General features: G+C 34.1%; 1 protein-coding gene across 2 annotated transcripts; it reads right to left on the bottom strand.

Annotated features, from left to right (window-relative positions):
* Positions 1–821: 821 nt before the first annotated feature.
* On the bottom strand, positions 822–7,824 carry LOC100242639 (casein kinase 1-like protein 10). 2 transcript variants are annotated; one of them, XM_002285251.5, is made up of 14 exons: positions 6,717–7,824; positions 6,598–6,638; positions 5,710–5,779; positions 5,449–5,597; positions 5,271–5,366; positions 4,383–4,453; positions 3,482–3,543; positions 3,290–3,353; positions 3,119–3,203; positions 2,445–2,571; positions 2,214–2,287; positions 2,067–2,130; positions 1,637–1,770; positions 822–1,433 (listed from the first exon to the last, which is right to left on the bottom strand). In XM_002285251.5, the coding sequence occupies exons 1-14, from the start codon at positions 6,790–6,792 to the stop codon at positions 1,152–1,154; spliced, it is 1,395 nt and encodes a 464-aa protein (XP_002285287.2). In that variant the 5' UTR covers positions 6,793–7,824; the 3' UTR covers positions 822–1,151. The 2 variants fall into 2 exon arrangements, with proteins under 2 accessions (XP_002285287.2, XP_010650105.1); XM_010651803.3 differs by having other exon boundaries at positions 2,067–2,127; positions 6,717–7,759.
* Positions 7,825–13,424: the final 5,600 nt, after the last annotated feature.

Raw genomic sequence — 13,424 nt, 5'->3', positions numbered from 1 at the left:
ATGCCCCAAATTCACCCTCATTTCATATTCAAAGATCAATGAGGGAGCTATGAATCCACCACCCAACATGTCCCGATCAGACCACAAATCGTGTAGAGGCACAAAGAGTGAGAATCCATATGCGCATATCAAGGACTTAGAATAAATTTGTTTCAACTTCAAAAAATGTTCAAGTGAACCTGACGAGGATGAAAGTTATTCTCAATCACTCTAAAAGGTGAAGGCTAAGAAATGGTTCGATACCTTGAGGTCTAGACGTGCAAGGAACAGGAATTACTTCAAGCTGCTTTTTATCACAATGCGATAAGTATAGAGTGAATTGAATAGAAACGTAGATACAAAAATTTATTAAACATTTAATTATAGCTTATAGTTAAAATTACTTAAAAAGAGAAAATATTATAAATACTGAATTGATATAGAGATGGAAAGAGGATAACTTTTATAATTCAGCAAAGAATATTAATCACACACATAATTTCCTAGAGCAAGTAGTGCAACCTTGCCTGAGAATGAATAGGGTTGTGACCACATAAACAGAAGAGGTGAATGGTCGTTATCCATGTCAAACCAAGGAGAGGCAGCAACCAACCTACTTGCCTGTTGAGGAGCAGCCCATGTGGCTGACAAAGGTGATAAGACGAAAGGTAATATAAGCAGAATTCTAGTGACGGACCAACAAAATAACCCATGTCATTAAAGAAGTAGGACCCATAGAGCCAAAACCATGACCTGCATGAGACCGACAAGAAACAACGTAAAAAAACATCAAGAAAAGACGACTGCGTCGCACGTAGGGGGGGCGTCGAGCGCTGTGACCCTTCAGATAAGTTTCTCATCATCATATACCAGAGGTATTTATTACAACTACTGAAGTCTCAAATATATAAACAATTCCCTGAAGTGAGATATTTTCTCTGTTTCTTGGATATAGTCTACAAGGCAATATAATGGCACGAACTCTCAAAGAGGAAGAAGGAAGAGTCTCGAGTGCTTTGACTGAGCTTCTAACTGCGCATGTGAGCCCAATAATGCATAATTCACATATACAGAGCCATGGTAAAACTATCAAGGGTGCTGAGATTCTGATAGGACACTAGCCAGGGGAATTTCCCCCTCCCAATCAACTTCTTACAAGATCAATCTCTCCCTCATTTCTTCTTCCCAGAGCCAATCGTTAGGAGCTCAAAGCTCCGTAGAGGATCTTCACGCCCACCTCTTGCTGCAGAAGCACGAGTGAAAGATGATGATTTCGATTCAAAACCAGGTTGGCTCCTTTGAGTCGTAGACAAGCGGCCACTGCCTGAGACCAGACGGCTTGCACGAGTCTCAGTAGGTTCACCAGAGGAGCTTGGGCGGCTGCTTGATACAACAGCCCTCTTTGAAGTACTGCCATTTCGAGAGGAGCTCCGGGGTCTTTCAGAATCAGTTTGCTGAAAGAAACAGCCCAAGTTTAGAAAAATGGGCAAGGGTTGATGGTGTAGTTAAAACATTTGGACTTCTTTTCAGGGGAAAATGACAATTAGGGTGTCTACTACAACTTAAAACCAGAACCAAGTACAGAAATGGAAGGGACAAAGTAATAAGAATTTAAGTTCATGCACAATGTGCACATCTTATTGTTGCAGCAACTCACCACATCCTTTGAAGATGGTACATCCTCCGAACCTCTGTGCCTGGACTGGTCACCATGATAACCAGAACCTGAGTTGTTCCTTCTAGAAAATGCTTCAACTGCACCTGAGAATCTATCTCGAATCTCTTGTCCCACTAGATGAAAGAAGTATTTGAATCAGAGATAGGAAACAAACAGAAGTTTTTTCAAAATAAAATGAAAGCACTATAGACCACACCATCAGTGATGTTCAGAGAAATACCAAATTCTTCAGACACATCAACTCAATTATAGAAATGTAAATTTAAATCCATGACACAGAAAAAGAAAGCAAGTAGTTGAGAGAACACATCCATAACTTAGAATCTAAATATCTAGGTTGGCAATTAAAATTGATTAAATAGAAACCTTGACCAACACATTTCTGAACCTTTCTGTGAAAGAAACAAACCTGATGGCCGCTCCATTCTTTCTGCAGATGGTCCAGGATTTAAAGCTGGTTTTCCACTAGGCTGCTGGAAAGGGATGTGAAGAATAAGAGAAACAATTTATAAAAGAATAGTAAGTTACACAAGCCAAGCAACTAAGAAGAGCTTACCCGCACTCTAGAACTGGATCCAATTTGCGGATACTTGAGTACGGTCCAGTCAAATACATAATCAAACTGATAACCTGCACCAATTGTCATTCTCAAAACTAAGATTAAGCAATTGCAGCACTTCTATCAGTCTATAGTTAAGATCAACTTGCAGAATAAATATTTAAAATAAAAATAACAAGAAATGAAAATAATATTCAGATATTGGAATACAAATGTCTATAAGTCTACCTTCACGAATAAATAGGTCCCGGAAAAGCCTCTTCAGGTATGAATAATCTGGTTTGTCATCAAACCGCAATGATCGACAGTAATGGAAATATGATGTGAACTCTGATGGATATGATTTGCAAAGTACCTGTGAAATTAGCATTCCATGTAAATCCGGTTAATAAATATGCAAGAGAAGCTAGTAGTGGGGATATATAACTCAACAACCCAGTGACTTAGTAATCATACTTAAGACCTGTTTGGGAGAGTGTCTTAAAAGCAAAACAGAATGCTCAAAGGAAAAATGCAAATTTTAAAATTTCTTGAATAGAATTTCTCAAACTTGGGCTACACATTCCCAACATGATTCGTAAACAAAAAGTAGGGAACACAATGTGGGGAAGCAAATATTTATTTCATTAAATTCTTTAAAATGCCAAATTTTCTAATAAAAGCCCTTTCTAAAATACATTCCAAATCATAAAATCAATTTCATAGAAATAATGGTTACTTCTTCCCCTACTTGTACTGCTAAAAGTAGAAGTTAAAAGTTAATCTAAACAGGCTCTTAAAATATTCAACATATTACTTGCTCCTACTTCTGCTGCTAAAACTAGAAGTTAAAAGCTTAACCCAAACAGGCTCTTAATATATTCAACATATCATAAGTGTCCTATCGGAGCAAAGAACGGCACCTCTATGGGAGTCAGCATCTTCTTTTCACTGATCTTGTCATATTTCTGTTTTTTAGTACCGGCTTTCAAGCCCTGCCATGGAAGGCTGAGGCAGGAATATAACAAACTAAGTTAGAAATGCGAAAAAAGATTCAAAAGAATACAAAAGTGACGTCATTAGTCATTTTCAACCTTCCCCTCAAAAAATACATTAGCACATAACCAAGAGATTCCAGATCATCTCTCCTGCTTTGTTCTGCAAGCAACATTCAATCACATCAAAAAACAATCATACTAATGCAAGGTTGCAAGAATCTGAATATATGATAGCATGAGCAAAAAGCCATGTTTTGTTACAAGTTGCAATAAGTCAACTTCACTCACCAACTCCGAGGTGTGTGTTAACACTTGCATAGCGAGCTGTTCCAGTGAGATTCTTGTTTTCTCTGAAAGAAAAAACAAAATGAATATGCATGATGTTTATCAAAGCCCAATCATTTTGCAGCTAAAACATCCTAACCATGCATTATAGCCTTCATCATCAAGGTCTAGATACTGTTGTCTAACTTTTCTTTAGCCTTTTTTTAACAGTAGATCATTTGGTTATTGCAACTGGATTATACAGACACCAAGGCCTACCTGCTTGATGGCAAGTAACCCTGAATAACGACAACCCACAAGTACACATAATAAACAAGTACTAAAAGCAAAAATCCCCATTCATCAGTAATCCTGGATCCGTTGCAACAATCACCATCCATTTAATCTGGTTTTTGTTTGTGTCAGAAGGATAATAATCACATCTCCTTGACATATCAAAACTCTTAAATAAGCATAATAGGCTCAGAATTTCAAACTTCCTTTGGAAGTAAGATAAAAAATGACTACCAAATTGAGAGTTTTCTCTAGTTCAATAAAAACAGGTGCTTGAGAACCTGGAAAAGTATGTCATACCCCTGGGATGCTTAAAATCAGCAATTATTACATGATAGAAAGGAAACGCAAAAAATGGAGGAAACATTACATTACTCTCCTCTGTTCCTTCTCCCTAAAATCATTATAACAAAAATTAAAAATAGACATGCATGCCAAGCATCTCGCCATGCATATGGATATAGATATATGGAAACTTTCACATAAGAATGCATCAGAAAACAGAGACTAGCTTGCATATAGAACAGCAATATTACAATTGGAGTTTAACAAAATGGGACACAAGGTCCTAAACAGAACAGCGAGAAATGGTTATATCACATTCCCTAGAAAACTAAGGAATGTCTCCCACCTGTAAGGTATGTGCTTGTGTGTCTGAAAATCTCGGTACTTCTTAGCAAGGCCATAATCAATGATGTAAACCTGTGAGAATGTAAACAGGCAAAAAAAGTTAATCTGCATTTATTCAGAACAATTTTTATGACAATATTGGATAATTATTTTTTGGGAGTACTATATAGTTCTAGATAGCCTTTGCATATATAGCTTGTAGTTCTGCAGAAAATTCCCAGTTGGCATGGGCCAAGGACATTTCTCAAAGCAGCATAAAATTTATTGTCAATCAGATGAGCTCAAGAAAATTTGGGTTGATCATATGGCAAGCATGTATTGGCCTAAATATAACTAAAAACAAGAATTAGCAGACAACAGAAATACTTACATTCTCATTATGATAATAAAAATTCAATAAAAGCCCCATTATCCCACCATTCATTTCCTAAACTCACATGCAAGGTGCATTAATCACCTAAACATCTAGAGATGAGTATATATAATTAAATAAAAATTATGCAAAATATTTGTCCAGAATTTTAGAACATGAGATATTTGCTTTGTCACTTTAAAATTAATTCTAAGGAGACAATTTAACTTCTCAGCATTGTGAATAATTTTGTGCCAGAAACCTCTCAGACCATACAAATTATTAAACTCCAAATGTGAGTATGCTAAAGAAGTTCCACTATAAACTTTAGCAGTTTATCTCATTAATTCTTACCCATATATGTCAAACATAAAAGTGACATGAGATTTCTGGCACTTTTTATATTCAAAAAGATTTTATTGCCAGTGAACATCAAACAGAGAATCTTACAACCAACTGAAAGTGGTCAAAACGCTTCTATGTATGGAAAATGCAGACATCATGCAAGCAATCAAAGTATTCAATAGAAGAGTGTACCTGATTTGCTTTTCGTCCTAAACCCATTAAAAAGTTATCAGGCTTTATATCACGGTGAAGAAAACCCCTTGAGTGCATATATTCAACTCTATTAATCTACATAAAACAGAGGAAAAAGTGTAAGTATAGAAGCTACACAAACAAAACACAACTATGTTGGAAATATCAGCTTGCTTACTAGTTGATCTGCGAGCATTAAAACTGTTTTCAATGAAAATTTCCGATTGCAGTAGTTGAACAAGTCCTCAAGGCTTGGTCCAAGAAGGTCAATGACCATGGCATTGTATTCACCCTCAACTCCAAACCATTTGAGATGGGGAACGCCAGCTTCATCCAAAAAGAAATAAAATAAATACATATGTATAAAATAGACAAATAGAATTGACTTTGACTCAACAAAATAACCAGACATGTATGAATAGAAAAAATAGGAACTTACTTCCTCCTTGAAGAAGCATATACAATTTGGACTCATAGTGAAGTTGAGGGTGCTTTGTCTTTACAGGTTCCTACAGAAAAGAGAGAGAGTTAAGTTAGTAAAGTGGAATGAAAAGAAAATAACCATGGAGAATTATTAGTGTCCAAGGGCATTTACAACCTTTATGACAAACAAGCAAAACTATGATCAAAATCAAACTGAACAAAAGCTTAGCCTGATACTGTTCTTAGGAGGAAACTTATACTATAAACTGCAAGTAAAAACTAGTGTGAGTTCAACTCACAAGCAATCTACAAGTGAAGGACTGCTTCTTTTGTGCTGTACCCAACATTGTTCATTGGATAAAGCTCAAATCTTATTAAACTTGAAACTTCTATAAACACCAAAAGTAGGAGTAGCATGCAATTAAAATGGGTATCATCTAAAAATATCTATATTGCAGAGATGATATCAAAACAGACCAACTAACTTAACAATACCCTCTTTAAGAATGCACATTTGAAAAAAAACGATAGTTAATATGTTTAAGTCAAAGGTTCAAACCATCCATGTCCATAGGCTAGTCATCTCTTCATGGGTCCTATAGACTACCATGTTTTATCTGCTCTTTTAAACCGCTCACAAACAAATTATTTTGCAAGGCTTATTCAATTCCAAAAGAAGATCATTCCTTTCTTCTGATATTGCTACGAGCTAAAATGAATAAAATTAAACTCAACAAAACCTTATCTCAACCATCTAGAAACAATTAAAGAACTTGCTTCCAGCCAACAATTCTCTTGGATATAACATCAAACAGGAGTTGTAAACAACATTACACTTGATCGTTCAATCTCAATACCATCAAATAAAATAAGGAAATCTTCAGCATATAAAGAATTCACGTACCAGCTTAACAGCCACTTCTTCTCCAGTTTGTACATTAATCCCTGAAACAAATCAAATCACCATTAACACAAACAATTCCCAGACCAACAAAGCTACATTTGATGGAAAAGAATCCCCACCTAAGTAAAGCTCTCCGAACGATCCACTCCCGATCTTGCGGCCGAGCTTAAACTTCCCACCAATCACATGATCCATGATGCCAAATCCCAATTAAAATCAAAGCCCCAAAAACAAAACAATCTCGACCCTTTCCCTCTTAACCCAAAAGACCATTCACCATTACAAATCACAAACAAACCTTTCCCCTCGATACAATTTCGATGCCCTTCTCGCAGACCGATCAAATCTCCCAACTCTCAGATCCATCAATTCCCAACATACACAGTGGCACAACAACCTTCTTAATCGCCCAAAAATCAACAAATCTGCACATATAGTTTCACACCAACACAATAATAACCAAAACCTAACACCGATTCCGCATCGTCGATGAAGAGAAACCCTAAATCCCCGCCGCCTACAGGAAGCGGATCGAAACCCTAGGTTTAGGATCAGCGGACCCACATTTTCTTAGCAAAGAATCTGCAGGGAAAAGAATGGGTTTTATACAAAGATTACAGGGAATGCAAAATTTGTGGGAAAATAGAAAAGTGGGAAAAGAATCTAAAAAAAAAAGAAAAAACAAAGATTTTGGATTCGAAAATTGAAGCTTTGGATCTGTATGGAGAGAGAAAGACAGAGGGTTTCTGGAGATTCTGAGGAAAAGAATTTTGAGATGAGATGAGGAAGAGATGAGGAGGAAAGCAAGGAAAAGAGATGGAAAATGGAATGATAATAAAGAAGGAAAGTGAAAAAAGGCTGGCTGCTGATATTGTTGGGTTTTCATATTCTTTATTTCATTTATTTATTTAATAATTTCGTAAAAGAAGTGGAAATGTAAAAGAAGGATCTCCCCTCCCCTTTTTGTAACACATTCTTTTTTCTTTTTTATTCTTAACAAAAATTGTAATGGGGTTTAAAAAAATAGTCTAATTTCTATTAAAAAAAATTAATTAGAATGAAATATTCATTAGAATAGAAAAGAAGTAAAGAAAGAGAAGTAATGATGGAGGAAAGGACCGGTGAGGAGCTAAATTGTCTCACCTTCCTGCTTTTGGGCGACGACAAGGTGTAGCAAACAAATCAGTACTATCCATCTCTCCCATCTCTCCCTCTTTATAAAAATTATTATTAATGTTAACCTATAGAGAAGGGTATTTAACATAAGGGCAATTTTGTTGGTATTTGTATTGCTTCCATACCAAAAAAATATGTAGTGTTGTTTTCAATGGTTTTATAGATGGTGAAATAGTTGGTAACCGATATGTCGTACAAATTTTTAAGTGGGGATGAGTTGTGTGGTCCAAATTTTGACCCTTTTTATAATTCATATTAGGCCATGGACCCTCCTCCCTCTCCCTACCTTTTCCATCTGCATTATTATTATTTCTTGTCTGCATTCTAGGCCTCTATCTCTTCATTTACATCATTTTTTTTCCAACCCTAAATATGTCCACTTGCATGATTAGTAAATTTAATGGTTGGATGATTAATTTTGTGTTGTATTTAAAATGGGTAAATTGCTACAAATGTTGTGAAAAATATGAATAGAAGAAGCATTGGCTTTTCATATGATCTAGAGTATGGTTTATAATTTAAATTTGAAACCAGCACAAGACAATGATATGTGAGTGGGGGATCTATATAGCCATTGAAATTATAAGATGAATTTTGTCCTGTTTGTATTGAGGAGTTGGGGTGGCTTGCGTAAGTCTAGAGTGCAAGCCTACCTGTTGGTTGAATTGGGCTAGGCCCGGTTTAAAGCAAGTTGCACCGTAAGCCCAAAGGCAGGAGAATCGTCATTTACAAGGTTCTCCCTTGAATGAGGCCATTAGGACCACCTAAAGTTGGTGAGAATTGTTAACAAATATAGAACATGCATTCTTATATAGTTTGTTGGTTAGAATACTTTAAATATAGAGCCAGTGATGATTATTAATTAAACCATTTTCTATAATTCCATTGCCTCATTTAGTACTTTTTAATAATCCAATCATAGGATTATGCCACCAGAATTTTTTTTTATGTATAGATGACAAAAAACATCTACTATGGGAGTTTGAGTAAATTGGGTGGATTCTTTTAATTAGTCATTTTTCTTTTAAAGCAACTTTTATGAATTCTACATTCTAGTGTTTGTTTGAGTAGAAGGGTTGAACTAATTGAGAAAAATTAAGAAAAATATATTATCTTTCATCATTTTTATTTAACTAATACTACTATTATTACTACTACGTTCTTAGTGTGGTGTGTGAGAAGGCATGTGCACCCTCTCCTGTAAAGATAATGTTGACTAATTGAAGTGAGGTGGCTGGTTAGGCCAATAAGAGGAGACAAATGATAAGAGAGAACATAAATGGGAGAATCATGTTATCCCCTTTTATATGCAACTTACATGGAGTGTTAAAGGTTAAGATTAGGTTTGTTAGAAGTTATAACCATACCAATGGTTGAATAGTACATGCCATCACACCTTGTTAATGCCCAATCAAGAAATGACTATTGGTCACTTGATTTTGAGGTAAGGTCTTATTCACATTGTAAGCATGAGACAGGCATCCAATCACATTAAATACGCAAATTGTCACTTATGGGATCTAAAAGAGACAACATTGTGAGCAGAGACAACATTGTGGGCACCCCCTACCTGCTCATCCTAAAGCATCCTCTCTTGGGCTTACATGTACCCTTATGGTGATAGGCTTGCCAACCTTCTATATCCTTATAGTTCCTATTACACCCCAAGATTTAAGACTATGGTCTAGTATAATGTCCAAGGTTCACCTAAGTATTTTAGAACGTAAAGTGTGAATTAAGGAAAAAGTTAAGAGTTTGGGCTCAAATTTTTTTACTTTCATGCCTTTGGAACATAGTTGTTTAGATTAAAAAACTTCGAGTCTGCTCTATATATTGACTTAGTTGTGTTGAAATTTCACTATCTATGAGAAATAGGCTATTTGTAAAACTTTCTCAATTTAAGATAAAAAGTAATGGATTTTGTTGTTTCTATGTTGGTAGAACTAAAAATAATCTTTTGGAATTTTCATTTTTTTTTTTTGTAAATTCTACTCATGCAAGCCATTTCCATAATTTTTTTTTTCATAAAAGTTGTCATTTAAATAATTTTCATAACTAGACTAGAAAATCAAATTTTGATTGAATTAGATTTGGTTTTTGAAAATATTTTTATTTAATTCAAATAGGGGTACTCCATTATTTACATTATAAATTAAAGTAAATGGAAATATAAATAACAAAGTAAGGACATTTATTTCAATGTTCACAATGTAGGGGCACATAAAGGTTGTCTCAAGGTCATGTGGGTTATCTATGCAAGTGTGTGAAATTTTGGAAGAATGACGCTTAGTTCCTTCCACAAGGTCAAGTTGCTTAGCGCTTAGTTTGCATAATGTAAAATGCTTGAGAAACTATGTGGACTCAACTTGTTCATAGGTTTGTGTACACAAACTTAACTTTCTTAAAGGTTTGCATATGTGGACTCAACTTGCTCAAAGGTTTGCATACAAGGATCTAAGTAGCTCAAAGGCTTGTGTACACAACTCTAAGTAAACTTTTACGCAAGTTTGCATTTTTTGCTATTTTTCTTTTTCAACTATTTTAAACTTGTTTTTCCATCCTTTTAACACCTAAAATCTAGATTTAAATATTCATTCAATAATTTTAACTATGATAAGTTCTATTAACATCCTAAAACTTGATTTACATAAATCAAAACCAAATTTACAACACAAAAAGAAGAATCATCATCTTATATTCTATTACACAATAGTGTAGTACATTACCAAAATTACAATTCTCATTTTTTTTTTCCATATATGACAATAGGTAGCATGAAACACTCAAATAGGGAAACCACCCTAAACACAACCAACAAGATGTTTGTAAGTTTCACATGATACTTCAACTATTTTTCTCCTCTTGAATTCCTTCAACTATGTCGAAAAAATCATTTTTAAAAAGATGAGCAATAACTTAGTGGTGCAGAGTTATTTTACAAAAATTGAAATATATAAAATACCAGTTTAATGATTTTCAAACAAGAATTTATTTAGAGGCAAGTGAACTTTTGAAGGCAAGCATTTATTTTCACTACTATCAATTTTCAACCTATCAAATACTTTCTAGAAGACTTCCATATACCTTTCTTGGTATCTTGTTAGTTGCTTGTAGAATTTCAAATAGTAATTTATCTACTTATTAAGCAAGTTGATTATTCTTTAGCATTTAGTTTTTTACTTTGATTTCCCTTTTCAATTGCAACTCTAAGTTTAGAGAGAAGTACAAAATTCCAGCGTTTTTTTTTTAGTTTCTCCCTCACATTTAAGACTAATTATTAAAGACAATAATTTCAAGCTAGCAATTGAATCATCTTTAATTGTTGTCGTGTGTCATTTAGTCCTACTAAGTCTCTTAAAACAACTCTCTCCTCACACTTGCCTTAGCCTCTTTTTGGATAAATCTTGATAATACAAATGACTTCCCAAACATCCACTAAAATGTAGAAAGGTTGGCTAAAATTTTCAATCACACAACCATGCTAGTTGTTGACTAAGCTACCAACTTCTCTACTACTAAAACAAGTAGTTTGTCTTTTTTTTTTTAAAAAAAAAAAAAAAAAAAAAGAGAGAAATCTCACTACATTAATCTACTATTAAAGTATTAATTTACATCAAAAGACTAAAAAAACAAAAAACTAATATTAGGTTTATAATAACTTCAAGACATTGTAGTTACTCCCTCATTAGAAGAAAAAATTGAAAGTTAACATGGTGATGGGTATGTTTCCTAAGAGATTTGCAAGGTGCAATGCAATGATTACATCCTTTTCGATTTCCAATGCCATTTTTCTTCACATATATAAGGTGTTTTCCCATTGATATTCTTTTTCTTTTTGTATTCTCTATTTCTTACTCTCCATTTCTTTTCACCCATGTATCGTTATTTCTTGAGTAGTTTTTCCTATTCGCTACACTTTCCCCCAACTTCAAGGTATCATCCATGGCTTTTGGGTTGTTGCTTCCAAATCCCACCTTTTGTAAAGGTTATGAGCCTGTATTGTAAAAACTTGTTGTGACCTTTGCATGCAGAGGAAGGATATATCTTGTAGAGCATTTAAAGGTTGATTCTTGCTTGTCTCTTCCTTCCCTTTTAAAACGTTTCTTCAATTTTATGAAAGTTTCATTACATTGCATTAACCCTAATACCTTCGATGATTTCATAGCAGTTATTATGATGAATATGACACTTAAGTACCGTGTGGACTATGGGAGCTTATGTTCATTTACTAGGTCAAAAGATATAGTTCTAACACTTGGTACATCTCCTTTAAATAGGAACCAATGTTTGATTTCTAATATTCTCAACTCCTAGAAGAAATTGGAGAAACAAGGATTCCTTCTAATCATGGGAAAATGTGAGAGGTCACATAGCCTTGATAAAGGCCCTTCTTTTTCACTTAGCTCTTTAGTCTTCCTTTTACTCATTTGGATTTTGACTTGTCTTTCATGTTTTATAAAGTCCCAAGGATAACTTGTGACTCGTATCTAGCACAACTATTTCAAGAGATTAGGTAGGTCATTAATTTTGATGTGTTCTTCTAACATTTAGCTTTTAACTCTCACCTCACCAACTAGATAGGCTATAAGCCATTTGTATGGAACATATCCTAGTTGGCTTAGTTTATGGTGTCACCATGTCAAATTTTTGGCCCTTATCTCAAGTTCCTACTCTTGTCCTTAATTTTAAGGAATTTGCGCTACTTTTCCATAGTAGCATGCCTCTAAAGGAAATGGAAACACTAATCCTTATTCTCCTTAAACCACTCGGGATCTAAGGGCTTGTTTGGTTTCTATTTTCAATAATTATTTCCTGTTCTTGAAAACAAAAAACACAAAAAACTTGTTTGGGGAAAGGGGTGTGTTTTTGTTTTTTGTGTTTTTTGTGTTTTTTGTGTTTTTTGTGTTCTCAAAAACCACTTTTTTGAGAACAATAAAAAGATGTTTTCATTGTTTTTTCACTGTTCAAAGAATAGATTGTTTTTTGTGTTTTCTCCTCCATTCTTTTTGTGTTTTCTTAGCTGTTTTTTTGTGTTTTCATAAAGGTGAGCTCCACCCAACCACCACACCTCCACCTGCAAACTCTTTCTTCTTCCTTAAATTATTGAAATTAATATACTTACACATGATGACAAACTCATCCTTTGTTTAAGAAAATTATAACTAGTGTAAACATTTCAAAATGGAATTTTTTTTTTCAATTTAAATGAATTGTGCATATGAAAATTATTTAAATATTTATAATATCAAGTTAATGGAATAAAACACTTTATTAATTAAGAAAAACTTTCAAACATGTTTTTTATTTTACTTATTCTAAAAAACTTTTTTATTAACTCAACTAAACATGTTTTTTTTTAGAACAAAAACTATTTTCCAGAATTCAATTCCCAAATGCAATTTTTTTTTTTTCTGAAAACACAAAAAACTGTTCTCAAAAACTGTTTTCCAAAACAGTTTTCAAAAACAACAACCAAATAGGTCCTAAGTCTCATACTCTAAGAAAGTGGTTAGCTTAATACCTCATCCTTTAGCGATATTTCTATTGGGATTAAGCCTCTAAACACAACACATGAGGTAACAAAGTCAAACTTATTTGTCTTCTTGTTATCCCTTTTATGCATTGACATTGATTTGAGCATTTAGTTCATA

Source organism: Vitis vinifera, chromosome 5 (assembly GCF_030704535.1).
Source record: "Vitis vinifera cultivar Pinot Noir 40024 chromosome 5, ASM3070453v1".
Classification (NCBI taxonomy): Eukaryota; Viridiplantae; Streptophyta; class Magnoliopsida; order Vitales; family Vitaceae; genus Vitis; species Vitis vinifera.
This window is presented reverse-complemented; position numbering and strand designations above follow the sequence as displayed.

What these genes read in the sequence shown, in the direction of transcription:
- LOC100242639 (XM_002285251.5), bottom strand. Translation starts at nt 6,792, where the DNA reads ATGGATCATGTGATTGGTGGGAAGTTTAAGCTCGGCCGCAAGATCGGG. An exon ending in GTTCGGAGAGCTTTACTTAG is followed by an intron (nt 6,639 to 6,716) that starts GTGGGGATTCTT and finishes GATTTGTTTCAG; the next exon opens with GGATTAATGTACAAACTGGA. An exon ending in TAACACACACCTCGGAGTTG is followed by an intron (nt 3,354 to 3,481) that starts GTGAGTGAAGTT and finishes TGTTGCTTGCAG; the next exon opens with AACAAAGCAGGAGAGATGAT.